Source organism: Aethalodelphis obliquidens, unplaced genomic scaffold, assembly GCF_003676395.1.
Source record: "Aethalodelphis obliquidens isolate GAN/ISIS:26980383/991018 unplaced genomic scaffold, ASM367639v1 scaffold24, whole genome shotgun sequence".
In the NCBI taxonomy this organism is placed as follows: Eukaryota; Metazoa; Chordata; class Mammalia; order Artiodactyla; family Delphinidae; genus Aethalodelphis; species Aethalodelphis obliquidens.
The window spans coordinates 20,286,156-20,305,446 of NW_020837968.1; the positions used below are offsets into that span (position 1 = coordinate 20,286,156).

The 19,291-nt window shown below is 40.5% G+C and overlaps 1 protein-coding gene across 2 annotated transcripts in view; it reads right to left on the minus strand.

Moving 5' to 3' along the window:
• Positions 1–15,011: 15,011 nt before the first annotated feature.
• Positions 15,012–19,291, minus strand: part of CNST (consortin, connexin sorting protein) — a 115,583-nt gene continuing 111,303 nt past the window's right edge. Inside the window, exon 11 of one of the 2 annotated variants that reach the window (XM_027122392.1) lies at positions 15,012–17,732. In XM_027122392.1, the coding sequence (XP_026978193.1) occupies positions 17,527–17,732 (206 nt within the window). In that variant the 3' untranslated portion in view covers positions 15,012–17,526. The remainder of the gene's footprint in view (positions 17,733–19,291) is intronic. The other variant, XM_027122391.1, reaches the window with a different exon arrangement.

Genomic DNA, 19,291 nt, shown 5'->3' on the forward strand with positions numbered 1-19,291 from the left:
CACAAAGCACCGAGCTGATCTCCCTGTGCTATGCGGCTGCTTCCCACTAGCTATCTACCTTACGTTTGGTAGTGTATATATGTCCATGTCTCTCTCTCGCTTTGTCACAGCTCACCCTTCCCCCTCCCTATATCCTCAAGTCCGTTCTCTAGTAGGTCTGTGTCTTTATTCCTGTCTTACCCTTAGGTTCTTCATGACTTTTTTTCCCCTTAAATTCCATATATATGTGTTAGCATACGGTATTTGTCTCTCTCTTTCTGACTTACTTCATTCTGTATGACAGACTCTAGGTCTATCCACCTCATTACAAATAGCTCAATTTCATTTCTTTTTATGGCTGAGTAATATTCCATTGTATATATGTGCCACATCTTCTTTATCCATTCATCCGATGATGGACACTTAGGTTGTTTCCATCTCCTGGCTACTGTAAATAGAGCTGCAATGAACATTTTGGTACGTGACTCTTTTAGAATTATGGTTTTCTCAAGGTATATGCCCAGTAGTGGGATTGCTGGGTCATATGGTAGTTCTCTTTGTAGTTTTTTTAAGGAACCTCCATACTGTTCTCCATAGTGGCTGTATCAATTCACATTCCCACCAGCAGTGCAAGAGTGTTCCTTTTCTCCACACCCTCTCCAGCAGTTATTGTTTGTAGATTTTTTGATGATGGCCATTCTGACTGGTGTGAGATGATATCTCATTGTAGTTTTGATTTGCATTTCTCTAATGATTAATGATGTTGAGCATTCTTTCATGTGTTTGTTGGCAATCTGTATATCTTCTTTGGAGAAATATCTATTTGGGTCTTCTGCCCATTTTTTGATTGGGTTGTTTGTTTTCTTGTTATTGAGCTGCATGAGCTGCTTGTAAATTTTGGAGATTAATCCTTTGTCCGTTGCTTCACTTGCAAATGTTTTCTCCCATTCTGAGGGTTGTCTTTTGGTCTTGTTTATGGTTTCCTTTGCTGTGCAAAAGCTTTTAAGTTTCATTAGGTCCCATTTGTTTATTTTTGTTTTTATTTCCATTTCTCTAGGAGGTGGAGCCCAGTCCTTTTGATGACGAAGCCCATGCTTTATGGCATCATCATTACTGCAGCACAGCTTATTTGTCTTACCAAAATATTCCCTCTCTGGAGGTGGGATTTTGATTTTTACAAGGTTATTTTTCCCAAATCAATTAGCACAATGCTTACCAGGTAATTGGAACCCAATGATTAGTGTTTGAAGGGATGAATAAATGAATAGTGAGTGAATACAAGAGGTAAAGCCATCATAGTAGCCTTTTTCTTTTTATACTCAGATGCTACCCCCAGAAAATCCAGTTATCCTATTATGTCCAAAAACTCCCCTTGTCCCTTCTTGGGTGTAGAGTCTGTGTTTGTGTGTATACATTGGTATAAATACACTGGCTGGCCTGGCCAGTGCTAAGATTCCTGGATGAAGTAGAGTGGATATAATGATACTCATAGCTACTAGATAAGAAGGCAACATCGTTTTAAAAGGCTAAGATTGGCTACTTGTTTAGCAGTTTAAATTCTGTAGCTCCTTCAAACATAACCTGGCCAACTCTGTCTTATGTAACTAAATACTGAATTTGATCTTTTATAACACTGGGCTGGATGTATGCTAAAGGGTACTATATATCTGGGATAGAGTAAAATCTTGGGATTTTGTTATGGACTGAATTGTGGCCCTCCAAAATTCTTATGTTGAAGTCCTAATCCCTGTACCTCAGAACGTGACTGTATTTGGAAATAGGGCCTTTAAAGAGGTAATTAAGGTAAAATGAGGTTATATGGGTGGGTCCTAATCTATTATGACTGATGTCCTTATAAGAAGAGGAGATTAAGACACAGACACAGAGGAAGACTATCTGAAGACCAGGAGAAGGCGGCCACCTGCTAAGCTAAGGAGAGAAGCCTCAGAAGAAACCAAACCTGCTGACACCTTGATCTTGGACTTCTAGACTCCAAAACAGTAAGTAAATAAATTTCTGCTGTTTAAGCCGTACAGTCCGTGGTATTTTGTTATGGCAGCTCTAGCAAACGAATACAGATACTAAGATCTTGACGCAGGAAGGGACCTAAAGGACATCCAGTCCATCCACCCTTAGGATTCTTGCTTTCACCCCTTCATATCCCACTCATCTTTCCAATAGTGTTTTTCTTTGAACAGCTCCTCTTTGAAGATCTCCTCACCTTCACAAGATGCTTATTTCATTTCAGGCAGCTTTGACTAACAGCGAGATTTGTAGATTGAATAAAATCTTGGTCCAGTTTCTGAAGGCAGCTCTGCAAGTGTGCTATAACCAGCACAGAGCAGAGAATTGGCACACTCCGAAGTGGAATTTAGGGGGCAGGATGTTTATAGAGGAGCATCCTCAAGATCAACACCTGTGGAAGAGAGGGGACCAAAGCAGGAGTGGGCAGAGGGAGAAGTGGACCTGAGTACAGGCTCAACTGCAGCCTTGGAGAACCCACAAGGACCTTGGGCTTTGATCCATCACTGGATGTGGCCCCCTGCGTAGGTGTGTGACCTTGGAGAGGCAGCTCTCAGAAGCTGAGGCAATTCCTAATGCCTATAACCTGTATGCAGAAAAGCAGCCTCTCCGTCAAGGCCTAGCCTGTGGAACCTCTTATTTGAGGATAAACAATGTGAGTTTGCCATGGAATTTATTTATGAAACAAACCCACAGACCTACCCTGAGCAACTATCTCCAGGAATCTTTGTAGCTCAACTAGAACTGGAGCTGGGTCACCAGGTAATCTCACCACAGTACCCCCAGCAGCTGAGGCAACAAGTCTTCCTGCAAAGCAGGCTCTGGCAGCACACCACTGTGCTCACCACCCGATCCTGGTTTTCTAAAGTACATTTTTAATTAATGTAGTCTAAGGCATGGCATTAGCACATGGACTCACATACCACTAGCGGCTTTGGACAACTGTCCACTAAACCCTCGATTCTTTTTCACAGTTTCAGATCTCTGCCTGCCAGGGTCCTGGGAGCCAAAGCACTTATAAGACTGGTTTTCTTAGAATAAAAATTTTTAATCGTAAATGTTTGTAACCTGTACATTGTTCTTCCCTTGTCCTCATCAAGCTCCTCCCAAATAAAACTCCACTTGCACAAGCATATTATTAGGCAATGACTCGGGGGACTGCACTAGACTGATTTCTTTAATAAGAGATTTGTATTTCAAGGAGCAATAAATTCCACTTAATGGGTTAGGAAAAATGTTCTTTACCTGTAATGTCAAAAGTCCCGGGAACATCTGAGTTAAAGCATATTTTTTCGATTTATTCCTGTGATGTTTCAGACTCTTATTGACCAGTGAAATGGTCTGGCAGGCCTTACATGAATCTGGTTTTATGGGAGCAAAGGGGAACGTGAAAGACAAGGTTCCTGCAGAAGTAGAATGGGAGCCGAAGCAAACACTCCCAAACAGCGTCAACCCAAAGGGCTTGAAGGAGGAGACGGGAATAAGATAGCTGAGCACATGGTCCAGAGTGGGACCATGCCGAGTAGGCAAAGCCCAGAGAATCTGGGGCCTTCTGATACAGTGAGCTTGAAGCCACATCTGCACTTGGGGAAGGGGGGGGGTTCCTTGTTTTCAAGACACACATACGGATCTTTAAAAAACAGAACAATCCTACTAAGTTTAACACCTAAAAATTGCCCTACCTTTCCCCTGCCCTCCCTTCTCTTTGCTTTTCTCCTCTTCTTTCCTCTAAACATAGTAACATAACAACAAACCCCTGGAGGTACAGCATTCATGCAGGGGTTTACCACCCGTGTAGAGGATGAAGGAATTCATGTGGGTTTTGATGAAAAGGACTTTCTTTCTTTGTCCACAGCCTTGATTGGAAGATAAGAGTAGGAAGCTTCGCTCTGATTGGCAGGGGAATTGGTCGGCAAGGGGGAGGGTGCAAGCCCTGATTGGAGGAAAAGAGAGGAGAAGAGGGCCTGGCTCTGATTGGTAAGGGAGCCTGCAACTTGCAAGCCCTTGACTGGTGGAGAGGAGAGGGGAGTCATGCTCTGATTGTCTGGGAGTTCACCAGGCGCAAGCCAGGTTCACCTCTGTGCCTCTGAGAATTCTCATTGCCTGTTCCAAGCCTCTTCTCCCCAGCTCGCCATCCCTCCAGCATGGGGTCCATCTTGGAAGCTATATGGGTGCCAGTCGCTCCTCACCCCAGATTGGCACTGCTCAACCCTCACCTGCCATGCTGTCAGCCTCCCTGTGTTGTAAGGAAGGCCGTCTCCAAGACACCAGCACTACATTTTTTTCAAGGGCAAGAGCCAAGCTTTCCCCCAATGATCAGCTTCAACGACCCGAGGTGACTCAGTGATGCAGGAAAGATGACATGCATTAAAATAGCATGTCAAGGGCTTCCCTGGTGGCGCAGTGGTTGCGAGTCCGCCTGCCCATGCAGGGTACACGGGTTTGTGTCCCGGTCTGGGAAGATCCCACATGCCGCAGAGCAGCTGCGCCCGTGAGCCATGGCCGCTGAGCCTGCGAGTCCGGAGCCTGTGTTCTGCAACGCGAGAGGCCACAACAGTGAGAGGCCCACGTACCGAAAAAAAAAAATATGGCATGTCAATAATTTTGTTTGTAACTTACTAGAAAATATGAAAAATAATGCACCTCACTTCCTTGTCACTATCTGTAGATTTAGAAACATTACCGAAGAGGACAAAAGACTTTCTCGCCAATGCCTGGTTTCTCGTTGGCTTAACTGACTCTGGTGATATGCATTAATAATTGTTGAAGACAGGCTCTGCGTCCTTTCCAGCCCCAGCTCCCAGCCCCTTCTCCAGTGGGCCATGTGTTTTTAAGGGGTCTTCAGGCTCAGATTGGTGTACCCACAAAACATTCCTCCTTGTAATTATGCAAGGCAAGAGCTGAAGTCTCAGAAAGGCATCCAGGAATTAATTGAAGACTGGGGCTTCTCTCCTGTTGAGGTCTTCTGCGGCTTCTCATTTGTCTCAATTTATCTTTATTGGAATAAGAAAATTTTTCTTTTCATTTTTTACTACAGTATTCCACAAAAGAACTAAAAAAACAAATCCTATAGAAAATAATGTAGGGAAAAACAATACCATTAGAAATAGGAGCTAGAATATTTAAGGCGGGAAGAACAACAGGGGGTCCTAACCTCTACATAACCCAAGAAGTAATGTGGTGGCTGACTGTGTTTTCCACCTTGTAGCTAAGACAACGCTCAGTATGTGAGGTCACAGAAAGGTTGCTGTGGAAGGTTCCCCAGGAGCACTGCCTCTGGGCCTTTGGGGAAGGGAAACGCAGGTTCTGGACAAAGGTCTGTTGGCTGTGTGAGCACCTTCTGTACGAAGGCTTTTGCAGACAGGTACCTCTCATCTCTTCCCAGACTGTCCTCTTTCAGGCCTGCATTTGGGATTTTTTTTCTTTTACCATTTCAATGTTATCCATATAAATGTATTATTATTTAAATGATTGATCCCTTAAGTGCTTATGCCTTGCTAGACTGAATAGTAACTAACCAGATGGGGGAAAAAAACATATATACACACACTCAAAATGCATGATTTCTAAAATTCTGTTATCTTTCATTGTTTTCCCCTCTACTCTTTTTTTTTCTTTAAGCTGGTGCTGTTTGTTTTTAATTTATTTATTTAATTTATTTATTTTTGGCTGCATTGGGTCTTCGTTGCTGTGTGCGGGCTTTCTCCAGCTGCAGCGAGCAGGGGCTACTCTTCATTGTGGTGCGTGGGCTTCCCATTGCAGTGGCTTCTCTTGCTGCGGAGCACGGGCTCTAGGTGTGTGGGCTTCAGTAGTTGTGGCTCGAGGGCTCTAGAGCGCAGGCTTAGGAGTCGTGGTGCATGGGCTTAGTTGCTCCGCGGCATGTGGGATTTTCCCGGACCAGGGCTCGAACCCGTGTCTCCTGCATTGGCAGGCGGATTCTTTTTTTTTTTTTTTTTTTTTTTTTTGCGGTACGTGGGCCTCTCACTGTTGTGGCCTCTCCCGTTGCGGAGCACAGGCTCCGGATGCGCAGGCTCAGCGGCCATGGCTCACGGGCCTAGCTGCTCCGCGGCATGTGGGATCTTCCTGGACCGGGGCACGAACCCGCGTCCCCTGCATCGGCAGGCAGACTCTCAACCACTGCGCCACCAGGGAAGCCCGGCAGGCGGATTCTTAACCACTGCGCCACCAAGGAAGCCCTTCCCCTCTATTCTTACTTTTTCCTCTGACAAATCCAGGCTGCTTTGCAGACGTGTAGGCAAACATGGCATTTACTGTGTCCTATATTAGGTCTGCAGTGGCCAGGGAGCTCTGGGGAGGGTGAGACACAGAGATGCTCACCCCGCACAAGGAGCCTGGCATCTGTCCACAGGCTGTGGCTCCGCGGGGACCAGCCTCGCCTGCCCTTGCACCCTCCCCTTGCTGTCCTTTTGCCAATTCATCACTCTGTGCAGAAGGGAAGCGACCAGATGGATTTTGGCCACAGCTAATGCTAATGAACTTCTATTTATGAGTAATCATTTTAAACAGAAAATGGAGTTTGCTGTCCTGAAGAGAAGATCAGACAGAGAAGACCAAAGGTCTCATCATAAGATGCTGTTTTCACTGATTGAAAACAAAAAGGCAGAGGAGCGAAAAGTTGTTGGTGAAAAGCAGTGGCAATCGAAAGCTAAGCCTATGAATACACCGAACAGAAAAGCCGTCTTTTTTCATGAGAGGAGGAAATGAATAATTCAGTTTCAGCTAGAAACAGCCAGCAATCAGATATCTGGAACAAGGGGTGAATAAAAACAAGATGACCTGGGAGCTAAAACAAAATGAGTAGTAGAGCCCATATCTTATATTTGTGTTATTAGCTGGTGACATCTGAAAACCAGGAGTAAAACACAATTCTGTGAGTTTGGATGGTTGACTGACATGGGCACCATAAGACAACCATCACACAGAACCACATTTGGAAGGTTTTTCACTTCAGGTAAGGTACTAAATCAGTTTTAAAATTACATTCTAAGCTCTGATTAAATTCTCATTTTTGTCTTGGATTGAAAACACTTTAAATTCTACAGACATAAATGCCAACAAATTCTGGCCGCATTCTGTCCCTTTGTAGACACGTGGATCTCATAGCTGTGCTGATGGTCTGTCTTCTGTTTTACACCAAGACATTGCAGAGCCTAGGGAATCCAGAAAGGGGGGACTGGAGGCTGCTCCCCGGAGCTCCTCATGTCTAAGCCCCTCTGCTTCTCTCATGCTGATGAGCTGCGCCCTCTCGGCCTCAGGGTCTGTACTATGCTGTGACACTGGTAGGGCTTCCAGATTTAGCAAACAAAAATATAGGATGCCCAGTTAAATCTGAATTTCAGGTAAACAACAAAATTTTGTAGTATAAGTTTGTCTCGTGCAATAACCGGCATCCTGTATTTTATCTGGCATCCCTAGGCTATGTATAGGCGGTCTGCCTTGTCCCTGGGATCCCCCAGAGTCCCTTACACAGGCACGGGATGGCCGCACACCAACTGCTCCATGCCTGTGGCCTGCAGTATGGAGTAACTGCCTCTGCTGTCTTTTCCACATGTAAGACCCAGAGTGACAGTGATCTAAGGTACAAAGTTGTAGGTAAAAAAAAAAAAAAACAGTAGGAGGAGGATCCAGTGGCAACTGCAGGAGAAATGCTCTATAGATACTTCCAACTTCATGTTCACAGGTGGAGAATCTTTTGTAACTCTCTTGATCTTGACCTTAAGGAAGTCACTCTAACTCCTTGGATCCCAGCTTCATTTCTGACACAACAGTGCCTACACTGACTAATAACTCTAAAAGAATATGGTTTTAAACAGCCAGGCGTCTGTTGCATAGCTTGTTTCTCTTCATTTGCAGGGAAGAGACCTTTTCCCAGGTCACCAAGTATAAGGAGCACTTATAATAAAGAATGTTTTCTAAGCGCCAAGCCTTCTGGAAACGGAGTGTTGTTTGGGCGATGGGTCTTGGTGACTCTCAAGAGCCAGACGGACGTCCCAGGTCTCTGCTCTACAGGCTCTGTTGTTTGTGGGACTCCAGGCTATGCGGTCTCCCTGATGTCTGCTCGACTTCTCCTCCTTCCTATTTGCCAGGGCTGGATGCAAACTCTGGACTCCAAATTCAAAAGAGCTGAGAGAGGACCTGCTGAGGCAGATACTATTTACTGAAACTCCCGATTCTATGTTGTTTTGGAGACTAGACATTTGTCCAGATCACTATCCTTCCTCATGTTCAGGCTTCAAGAAATGCATCAGGCTAGGGCACCAAGCCCCAGATCTAAACAACCGTGGCCAGAGTTTCAGGATGATGTAACACATAGCTTAGCACCTTGTTGAGAAGGAACCACCTGCCCCAGTCTCTTCCTCCGAAGGGGCTTTGGGCACAGTGGGTACTTCAAAGTCTATGAATCGATTAGTATACTCCACGTCTTCCTCCCATGCACAGCTTCAAAGGACCCCTATCCACCCTAATGCAACTATTGCATTTATCCAGCAAATACAGACATCCAAGTTGTCCTTTCTCAGTGATGGAAAGTGGAAAGCTTCTGGTTATTCAGAGAATCAGAGGATTTTAAAGTTTGAAGTTACGTTAAAAATGTATAGAAGAGGGGACTTCCCTGGTGGCGCAGTGGTTAAGAATCCACCTGCCAGTGCAGGGGACACGGGTTGGATCCCTGGTCCGCGGAGATCCCACATGCCGCGGAACAAGTAAGCCCGTGCGCCACAGCGCAGCCATATATCTGTGTGTGTGTGTGTGTGTGTAGAAGGGGAAACTGAAGTACAGAAAGGAGGCTAAACAGCTAGTTGATGTGATCTCATTCATCATCCAGATTCCAACTCTGGGGACTGCCTTCCTTCTTTGCCTTTTATTTACCACCAAACTATCTTATATCCTAGTCTCCCCTCCAGCGATGGCCAAACTACTACTATTCCTATCTTAATAATTTAGTTTTTCCAATCAAGAAAAAATGAAATGAAAAAAAAAAAAGACTGCCTCTATTTACAGTCACTTTTGGACCAAGTTCCTGTCCAGGCCAGAAGCTTAGGCAAGGATTATTTTCTTCTTTGTTTAGTTTGTCAACCCCCAATCTTGTACTCAGAAAATAAGAACCAGCCATTTATGGGCTGTCATCATCCTGATGAATGATGTGAACCTTCTATGCTCCCTAAGTGCATGTCTCCTACCTGACCCTTGATCCAAGGCAATTAAGAAAAGCAATAAAATCATAAAACCTCACTTCTGATCACTGCATTCCAGCAAGAGGAGATCAGGGTGTCCTTACAGAATATCTATAATTAGATTGGGTTTGAAATTTGGACTGCTGCATCAAGTAGAAAAAGAGCATAGATTTAAATCACCATCTCAACGTGATTTAACATTGGACTGAAATCAAGGCATTTTGAACTAGCGACCTCACTGCAACACTTTATAAGGTGACACTTTATAAGGAGCTGGTTGAGTAGTTAGGTCTTGTACAAATGAGGGGTAGTACTTGGAAGTCACCAAACATTTTTGTTTAGCCCAATTAAGCAACAACAGTGAAAGGGAATAAAGTATTCTTGCCCCTCATGATACCTTGATATACCAGGTAGCTACAAACTGAACTTTTTTTTAAAAATTATTTTTATTTTCTTATTTATTTTTGGCTGTGTTGGGTCTTTGTTGCTGCGTGCGGGCTTTCTCTAGTTGTGGCCAGCGGGGGCTACTTTTCTTTGTAGCATGCAGGCTTCTCATTGCGGTAGCTTCGCTGCGGAGCACAGGCTCTAGGTGCGCGGGCTTCAGTAGTTGTGGCACATGGGCTCAGTAGTTGTGGCTCATGGGCTCTAGAGCGCAGGCTCAGTAGTCGTGGCACACGGGCTTTGTTGCTCCGCGGCATGTGGGATCTTCCCGGACCAGGGCTCGAACCCGTGTGTCCCGCATCGGCAGGCGGATTCTTAACCACTGCGCCACCAGGGAAGCCCTGAACTTCTTTTTTAATAACAATTTTATTGAGGTATAATTTATGTACATAACTGCATCTATGTAAAGTGTACACTGCATTTTGAAAGATGTATAAACCCATGAAATTATGACCACAATCAAGATACATAACATTTCTATCAATTTCAGAAGTTGCCCCGTGACCTTTACAATCCATCCTCCCACCATCCTTTGCCCCTCAAGGAAACACTGATCTATTTCTGTCACTGTGGATTAGTTTGTATTTTCTAAAATTCTATATAAATGGAAACATACAATATGTACTCTTTTGTTCCTGGCTTCTTTTCACTCAGTTATTTTGAGATTCATCCATGTTTGTGTATCCATAGTTTGTTCTTTTTTATTGCTGAATAGTATTCTATTAGTGATGAACCTTGGGGTGTTTCCATTTTTTGGCTATTATGGATAGAGCTGCTATGAACATTTGTGTAAAGTTTTTGTGTGGACACATTTTTATCTCTCTTAGGTAAGAACCTAGGTGTGGAATTGCTGGGTCATGGAGAGATGTGTACTTAATTTTATAAGAAACTGCAAAACTGTTTTCTAAAGCAGTTGGTACCATTTCATATTCCCACTAGTTGTGTGTGAGAATTTGGTTGGTCCACATCCTCACCAACAAAGACACTTGGTGGTGTCTTTTTGTGTGTGTGCACATGCATGTGTGGTAAAATATGTTTAACATAAAATTTGCCATTTTAACTATTTTTAAGTGTAAAATTCAGTGGTATTAAGTACATTTACAGTGTTGTGCAACCATTGCCACCACTATCTATTTACAAAATTTTTTCATCCCCCAAACAGAAACAGTAACAGTTAAGCTATAACTTCCCTTTCCCCCTTCCCTTAGCCCCTGGTAACCATTGTTCTATTTCCTGTCTCTTTGAATTTGCCAATTATAGATATTTCATTCAAGTCAAATCACACTATTTGTTCTTTTATTTTTTTTAATTTTTTTTAGATGTTGGGGGTAGTTTATTAATTAATTTATTTTTGCTGTGTTGCGTCTTCATTTCCGTGCGAGGGCTTTCTCTAGTTGTGGCAAGTGGGGGCCAGTCTTCATCACGGTGCGCGGGCCTCTCACTATGGCGGCCTCTCTTGTTGTGGAGCACAGGCTCCAGACGCGCAGGCTCAGTAGTTGTGGCTCATGGGCCTAGTTGCTCCACGGCATGTGGGATCCTCCCAGACCAGGGCTTGAACCCGTGTCCCCTGCATTAGCAGGCAGATTCTCAACCACTGCACCACCAGGGAAGCCCCACTATTTGTTTTTTTGAATCTGGCTATTTCACAGAACATGTTTTCCATGTTCACCCATGTTGTAGTATGTATCATTTCATTCATCTTATTGTGGTTTTGATTTTCATTTCCCTGATGATCAGTGATGTTGAGCATTTTTTCATGTATTTATTGGTCATTTGTGTATCTTCTTTGGAAAAATGTGTATTCAAGTCTCTTGCCCATTTTAAAACTGGGTTGTCTTTTTGTTGAATTGTAGGTGATCTTTACATATTCTGGATATTAAACCCTTACCAGATATCTGACTTGCAAAAAATGTTCTCCCTTTCTGTCGGTTGTCTTTTCATTCTCTTGATAATTTCCTTTGATGCACAAATTAAAAAATTTTTTTAGGAAGTCCTAAAAAAAATGTTTAGTCCTATGTTTTTTCTTTTGTTGTGTGCCTTTGTTGTCATATCTAAGAATCCACTGCTAAATCCATAGTCATGAAGATGTACCCAAATGTTGTATGTACCCCTTATAAGAGTTTTGTGGATTTACCTCATATTTAGATCATCAATCCATTTTGCATTAATCTTTGTATATGGTGTGAAGCAGGGGTCCAAATTCATTCTTTTGCATGTGGAAATCCAGTTGTCCTGGAACTATTTGTTGAACAGAGAATTCTTCCTCATTGAATGGACCTGACACCCTCATTGAAAATAAACTGGCCAAAGAGGTGTGGGCTTATTTCTGGATTCTCATTTCTATTCCATTGGTCTGTAGGTCTATCCTTATACCAGCATCACACTGTTTTGATTACTGAAGCTTTGTAGTAAGTTTTGAAATTGGGAAATGTGAGTCCTCCAATTTTGTCTTTCTCTTTTCATGATTTGTTTGGCTATTTGGGTCCCCCTGCAATGCCATATAAATTTGATAATTGGCTTTTCCATTTTTGCTAAAAAAGGCTCTTAGAATTTTGATAGGGATTGCATTAAATCTGTAGATCACTTTAGGTATTATTGACATCTTAACAATATTGTCTCCCCATCCATAAACACAAGATACCTTTCCATTTATTTATTCTTTAATTTTTTAATCAATAATTTGTAGTTTTCAGTGTACAAGTCTTCTCCTCCTTGGTTAAGTTTATTCCTAGGTATTTTATTCTATCAGATTCTGTTGCAAATGAAATTGCTGTCTTAATTTCCTTTCTGTAATGTTAATTAATTGCTGGTATAGAGAAACAACTGATTTTCATGGGTTGATCTTGTAATGCTGCAACTTTGCTGATTTTATTTATTAGCTCTGGCATCTTTCTTGTGTATTCTTTGGGAGATATATATTATTAGCTGTGGGTTTTTCACCAATGCCCTTTATTGTGTTGAGGAAGTTCCCCTCTAGTTTATTGAGATTTTTTTTATCATTAAAGAATGTTGGATTTTGTCAAATTTTTTTCTGCAGCAGTTGGAACAATCATACAGTTTTCTCCCCCTTATTCTATTAATGTGAGGTATTACGTTGACTTTCGTAGGCTGAACCACCCTTTCATTCTTGGGGTTGAGACAGTCTTTTAAACTTTATTCTACCTGGTGTGTGGTGGTATCTCAGTTCTAATTTGCATCTTGATGACTAATGATATTCAGCATCTTTTCATGTGCTCATTAGCCATTTGTATATATATATATATTTTTTTTTTGAAAGGGGTGTTCGAAGTTTTTAAATGGTTGTCATATTCAGTTGCATGAAATCTTTACATATTTTGAATACAAGGCCTTTACTAGATAAACGTATTGTGAATTTTCCCCCAATCTTCAGCTTGCTTTTTCATTTTCCTAACCATGTTCAAAGAGCATGTGCTTTAAAAGTCCAGCTAATCCTTTCTTTTTTTTTTATGGTTTGTGTATTTTGTGTTCTAAGAAATCTTTGCTTACTCAAAGGTTGCAAGGATTTTCTCCTGTTTTGTTTTAGAAGTTTTATAGCTTAGACCCATTTATTTCAAGTTAAGTTTTGTGTTGTGTGAGGCAAAAGTCTAAGTTAATTATATTCCCCAGTGGGATATACAATTGTTCCAGCAATTATTTGTTGAAGACTTCCTTTCCCCCTTTGAATTGCCTTGGCACCTTTGTAGATCATTGAACACATACACGTGGATTTCCTTTTGCCATACCATGGTTTGATTATTGCAGCATTTGGTTCTGAAATCTGGAAGTACAAGTCCTCCAGTTTTGTTCTAACAAGTTCACTGACTGTCTTCCAGGGCACATGCATCTCCAAACATGTTAAAATCAGCCTGTCAGCTTGTAAAAATTGCTGCAATTCTGATAGGGATTGTTGTCAGGTCTATGGGTCAATATTGTTTTCATAAAATGAATTAGCAAGTATTTTCTCCTTTTTGAAGAGTGTTTTGTTGGATGGGTATTATATCTTACTGAAATGATTGCTAGAATTTACTGGAGAAGCATCTGGACCTGCAGTTCTGTGAGAAAGTTTTCAATTGTGCTATTTAGTGCTATTCAGACTTTCAATTTTGAAGAAGGCTCTAGCCAAGCAGTTTTCTACTCCTGGAAAGCCTACCCGCTATTAATGCCACAAATGCTAACTAGAGGCAAAAAGTAATACTCAATAGAATTTTGGCTGGGAGAAAAGATTCCTGTCTATCAAGGTGCTGTGCAGGTGGCCTAGAGAGAATTTTACTTTTCCTCCTAAAAAAGCATGACACATGGTAGGGAGGAATGAGCTCAAGTTTCTATCCCCATGAGTAGTAGTATCCTATATTTCTTCATTTTTTTTTTCCCCTTTCACAAATATATTTACCTTACCAGACACTAACTTCTTTAAGCTGGTACCATTTCTTGTTTCGAGAGCCCCAGCACCCAGCTCAGTGCTTGGCACACTGCAGACACTCCAATGTTTGCCAAGGTACAGAGAGTAATAAACACTGTTGCTCATGGTTCTGCACTGTTCTCGGGGCAAGAGACAAGAGGTTGATTTCAGGACTTACTCTTCTCAGGACCAGGAAGAAGAGATGCTCAGTAGCCTACACCAAGAGAGATTTAAAAGCTACCAGAATTCCTTAAAGAAAATTCCTTAGTACATGAGGCTCACCAAATGTTTATCTTTGAGGTTATTAAAATAGCAGATGGCACTAGAACTTGTGCCATAAACCCTAGATCACTCTTATTCTTTTTGAGGATGGAGGCAACATGATAGAAGAGAAAGTATAATGGCTTCGGGAGTCACAAGACCTGATTTAAGGGATGTGTGTTTACTGATCTAAGTAAGCATCAAATGAATGAATGTGAAAACACTATATACACTTCATAATTAAGTATACAAGGGTGGGTTAATATTAACTGAGCCCATAGAAATGAACAGAGTTATACAGGTCACGTTAGTGGGAACACAAATATTCAGTCTCTCTCTGGATTGGGATTAAACGTCACAAAGTCAGCTTCAGCAAAACAGGTAATAGGTAAAAGATTTCTTGTCCTTTCCCCACCTTCCCTCTTTTACTTCTGAATTCCTACCCTTTCCTCCACCCTGCCATTCCAGCAAGATCCAATTCACATCTGTCCTTTCAAAATAAGGCCTACCTTCAAATTTTAAATCCTCTTAGCATAATTCACAGCTCAATATAGTAAACCTCCCAGAGGGACTTGATTTTTAAATCTAAAGGAATGAATTTTTAGAGTGAATTTCGGTTGCTGTTTCAGGCAGATGGGAAAGTGTTTTAGAAGCATAGGAGCGTTTACGTAGGGAGCTATTAGACTACCCAAAGTAATCTACTCGTGGTGCCAGACCAACTTCTGAAATTATTTTACTTTCACTTTAAAGCGGTTTTTCTCAGTACCCAAGGGGTTCAAATAAACTCTCTGAGACATTTTTTGGGTATAGATTTTAAATTACAAGCTTGATCTGTTACCCTCAAATACAGTTCTTAAGGAAGATTAGTTACAAATAGTTGTCAGTGCTTTCAAATGACAGAAAAAATTACATTATAGTAAAACTGGATGATTTTTTTATGCGAGAGATAACAATTTCTCTCATCACCAGATAGAATTACTCCAATTCATGCAATAAATGACAATTACATTTTTAAAAGTTGTCCTAATTTTTCTAGTTGAGATTTCATGCCTATTTTAAATCAAGACATCAATATGCTCCTGAGCTCACCTCACCCTCCCTGGGAAGTAGTGAGGACACACGTGGTTCTTCTGAGACTCAACTGGACTCCACAGAGTACCAAAGTATTATCTCAGTTCTTTCACCTCAGTGTGAAGGTTCCCAGGAAACCTTCAGTTTCAGAAGTAATGGTCCTGGTGGCCAATAGGAAAATATGACATACAGAGTTTTTAGGACTTCAACAGTGACCTAAAAAGGTGAACAGGAGGGAAACTTTGACTTATCTTCACATAAAACCGGCAGAAATCAGCATCACCAAATTTCTGTAACTAGAAATCATGAGGGTAAAACAGAAGAGGTTTGTCTCTGATGGGGATGCCCCTCACAGTAGACTTTGTGAATGTCTTTTACAGAACCACATAATATAGTACCATCAACATTTTACATATTTACATACAATTTGAATACAAATTCTTAAAATTTATAATAGAACATTAAAATAATCTTCTAATAAAATCAGCCTTAAGTATAAGGAATCTAGATTTCAGTATCTTGTACACTTCTAAATAAATATCTTTGATCTATAATCCTTGAAAATATTATAGTTTATGGTGACATGATACAGACAAGTCAAACAGTATTATAAGTAAAAATAAAACATCAATTTAAAAATAAACAAGCCTAAAACCACATTGAGCTGAAATTATAGAAAATCAAAACACTAAGTATACAGTAATTAAATATCTAGCATTGGGATAACCAGATGCATGCTAAATGACACAATTTCAACTTCTATAAAAAGCCCTTTAAAAATCATAAGTCTAAATAAATAAGCAGAAACACAAAGGGAGGTACTGTACCAGCCAGTAACAACTAGAAAGAAAACTCTCTTTTTCTTTCAAATGATCCTCACAGAAAAACATGAAATAATAGTCATTTCCAGAAAACTATAGTTCATGTGTTTTGTTTCTTTTAGAATGCTGCCAATGATATAAAAAGCCAAAGCAAGGCTTCCTAATTGTTAGACCACTGCACCGTAGAAAAGGAAATTGACAGATTTAAATAAAAATCAGACATTTGCCTATTTAAGATATGATTGAATTTTCGCCTAATGACCTCACATTAGGTCTAAATCAAGCCCACGATATGAACGCACATTCAAGCGTCTGAATGTATGATCTGTTAATACTGAATTATATATGATGATTTAATTTCATTTGCCAAAGTATTAGTTTATTTTACATAAGGCCAGAATTAAAACATCTAGAGCAGGAACTAATACCTTATTTATCTTTATAGAAGGGTTCTTAGATTCTCAGAACATAATAGGTGCTCAGTAAGTATTTATTGAATCAAGATGAATCCAGCATTTATTATATCAGGAAGCACTGAATCCACGATGAAACTGGTTGCCTGACACTCAGAGGGAGCTCTTTAATTTTACCTCTAGGCCTGTGATTAATTTCTGGCTAGTTAATGAAGTTAACTGTCACAGATCTGTCACAGTTTCTTAATTCAGGGCCAAGATTTGTACCGTTCATCTGTTCCACAGTTAAGCCTTCTTGAAAGTTTTGTGGCTGCACATCTATAGTCATGTTGAAAGAATAATCTTTGTTATTCTACGTTGGGTTTTTGCTTATGATAACTGTCTGAAATACACAAGCACACACACACAAACATAATCATTTCACAAATGGAAATCTGGAGAGTGCCCAAAGCCTAAATTACATAGCTCCCAAGGTGAACTAAAAAAAGACATTGAAACTGTAAGGTAACTCTTTTTCATTACACACAAACTTATTGCGTGATGGCTGGAAGCAATGTCTTTGGACAAACGGTTATAAACCACAAGTGTCCTTAGCCATTAGCCTGACAAGGTAGCCCAAAATGGTTTGGCTCCAACACTGCCCTGTTTAATTCTGTAGCTCATTACACTAGGAAACAGCGAGGAGGAGGTGGACATGCTCTCCAAAGACCATTCCTTCCATCCACAGTGCTCAGATCAATATCTGTATCATTATGTGGATTATTCTGAGTTCCTCTGTTTTGCCAGTTAAAGCTGCTGTTTCTGATGTTTGTGGTTCCTCACTGGGGAAGGGAGGCGCATGTTACAGAACTCTTCAAATAAAAGCTATTTAGAAAGTTTCACTCTTTGATTCTCACGGCCAGCATGCCTGTCCCTCTTGAATGCTGCTAGGAGAGGTAGATCCAGTGTTTAAGTCCTGCCATTCCCTGCAGTAACTTAGTGTAATAGAAATCCATGTTGTCTGCAAAGTCTGTACAAACAGGTGACTCCGTGTCACCAAAAGTGCAGTATAATGCAGTTCCTCCCACACTAAGGAAAACCGTCACTATGCACAGCAAGACCAGTAAAATACAGGAACCACCTCCAACTTCATCTGCAAACAGGAAAACAGAGTAAGGTTAAACTGACACAAAATTAATGCCTAGTATCTGCTGTCTGCTCACTGATTAAGATAACTAGATGTTTCTAATATTAGTCTTCTATGGATAGTCACTGACAGGAAGCTAGGACACCAATGACTATACAAGGACCTATTAGTTACCATAAAGATATATACTTGTAGAGCTTGTGAATGCTAAAATTAAAACTAGCTCATTTATACAATGAATATAACCATTTCCATAAAAAAAGAAGAAAAAAATGGCAATACTTCTCTGATGTGCTCACAGCATTATTTTAGAGTACAAATTATATGCAACCTCACTGTGACAGTATCTTTGGAGTTCACATCATGGGACCACCTTAAAGCAAAGTCAATTTGATATTAAACAAACAACCAAAAATGTCTGAGTGGGATCTTGCATCTTAGGAATACTCAATTTTATCTTTCAGTGGAATAGTGAAGTTCTAGCTAGTACAGTAATTTCATTTCTTAAACAACTTTGGCAGGCTTGTTTTTAATAAAAATGTCCACATAAATCTTTCTATATTGAAGAAAATAACTACTCTCTGTTGAAAGTCTTAATGATCACTCATAATTAAAGAAAAATTAAAAATATTTGGAAAAGACTAAGAAGTTTTATGATCAGCATGATGAGGGTGTACCAAAACCTTCTTGGAAGGTAATCTGGCAGTATCTATTAACATTTTAAATTAATTTATCATCCAGCCTGGGGCACTTTTGACAGTGAAAGAGTGTTAAGTGAATGCAGTGCTGGGACAATAGGTATAAACAAGGAAGGACTGCCTGAGGCCAACTGGTCCATATGGTCCTGATCACCTAGCCTAGCAAATCCACTTTCAGGAATTAAGCCTACAGATCTGCACAAAACACAATAGCATATTTACAAGCATGTTCACTGCAGCAAAGTTTGTTATAACATAAAGTTGAGAATAACTTAGTTATTCTAGTTACAATGGAAGAGTTAAATAATTATGGGAGATTCATATCATGGAATACTATGCAACTGTTTTACAGAATGGAGTAAATTTAATACATTGTTCAAAGAAAGATGTCCAAGATTGATGGTTAAATTAAAAAGCTGTGACATAACGGTATATAATGAATCATTCATGTTAAAAAAAAAAGGGCACATGTGTATGTACACACATATACATGCATATATACAGAATGTGTTTTGAAAGGATGGTAAGAACTTCAATCAATACCTGGGGGAAACCCCCAAGGGAGGGAGGGTTGGGAGCCTTAAACTTTCTACTTCATTATTGTCTAAGTTTTTTCATGATTAGTGTATATTACTTTTATGATTAAAAAAACAAATTTTACAGAACCCAATATAAACCAAATAGAATTTATTTGGAAGATTTTACAGTAATATGTGAATATATTCTCCCCATAAAAATTTAAACATGAAAGTATCTAAGAGTCTAAGGGACTCTTCCCTTTTATTCCTACCCAATCATATTCCCCTCTCAACCACGAGGTAAATAAACACTGTTAAATATGGTGTGTATCCTTCCAGATCAAACACA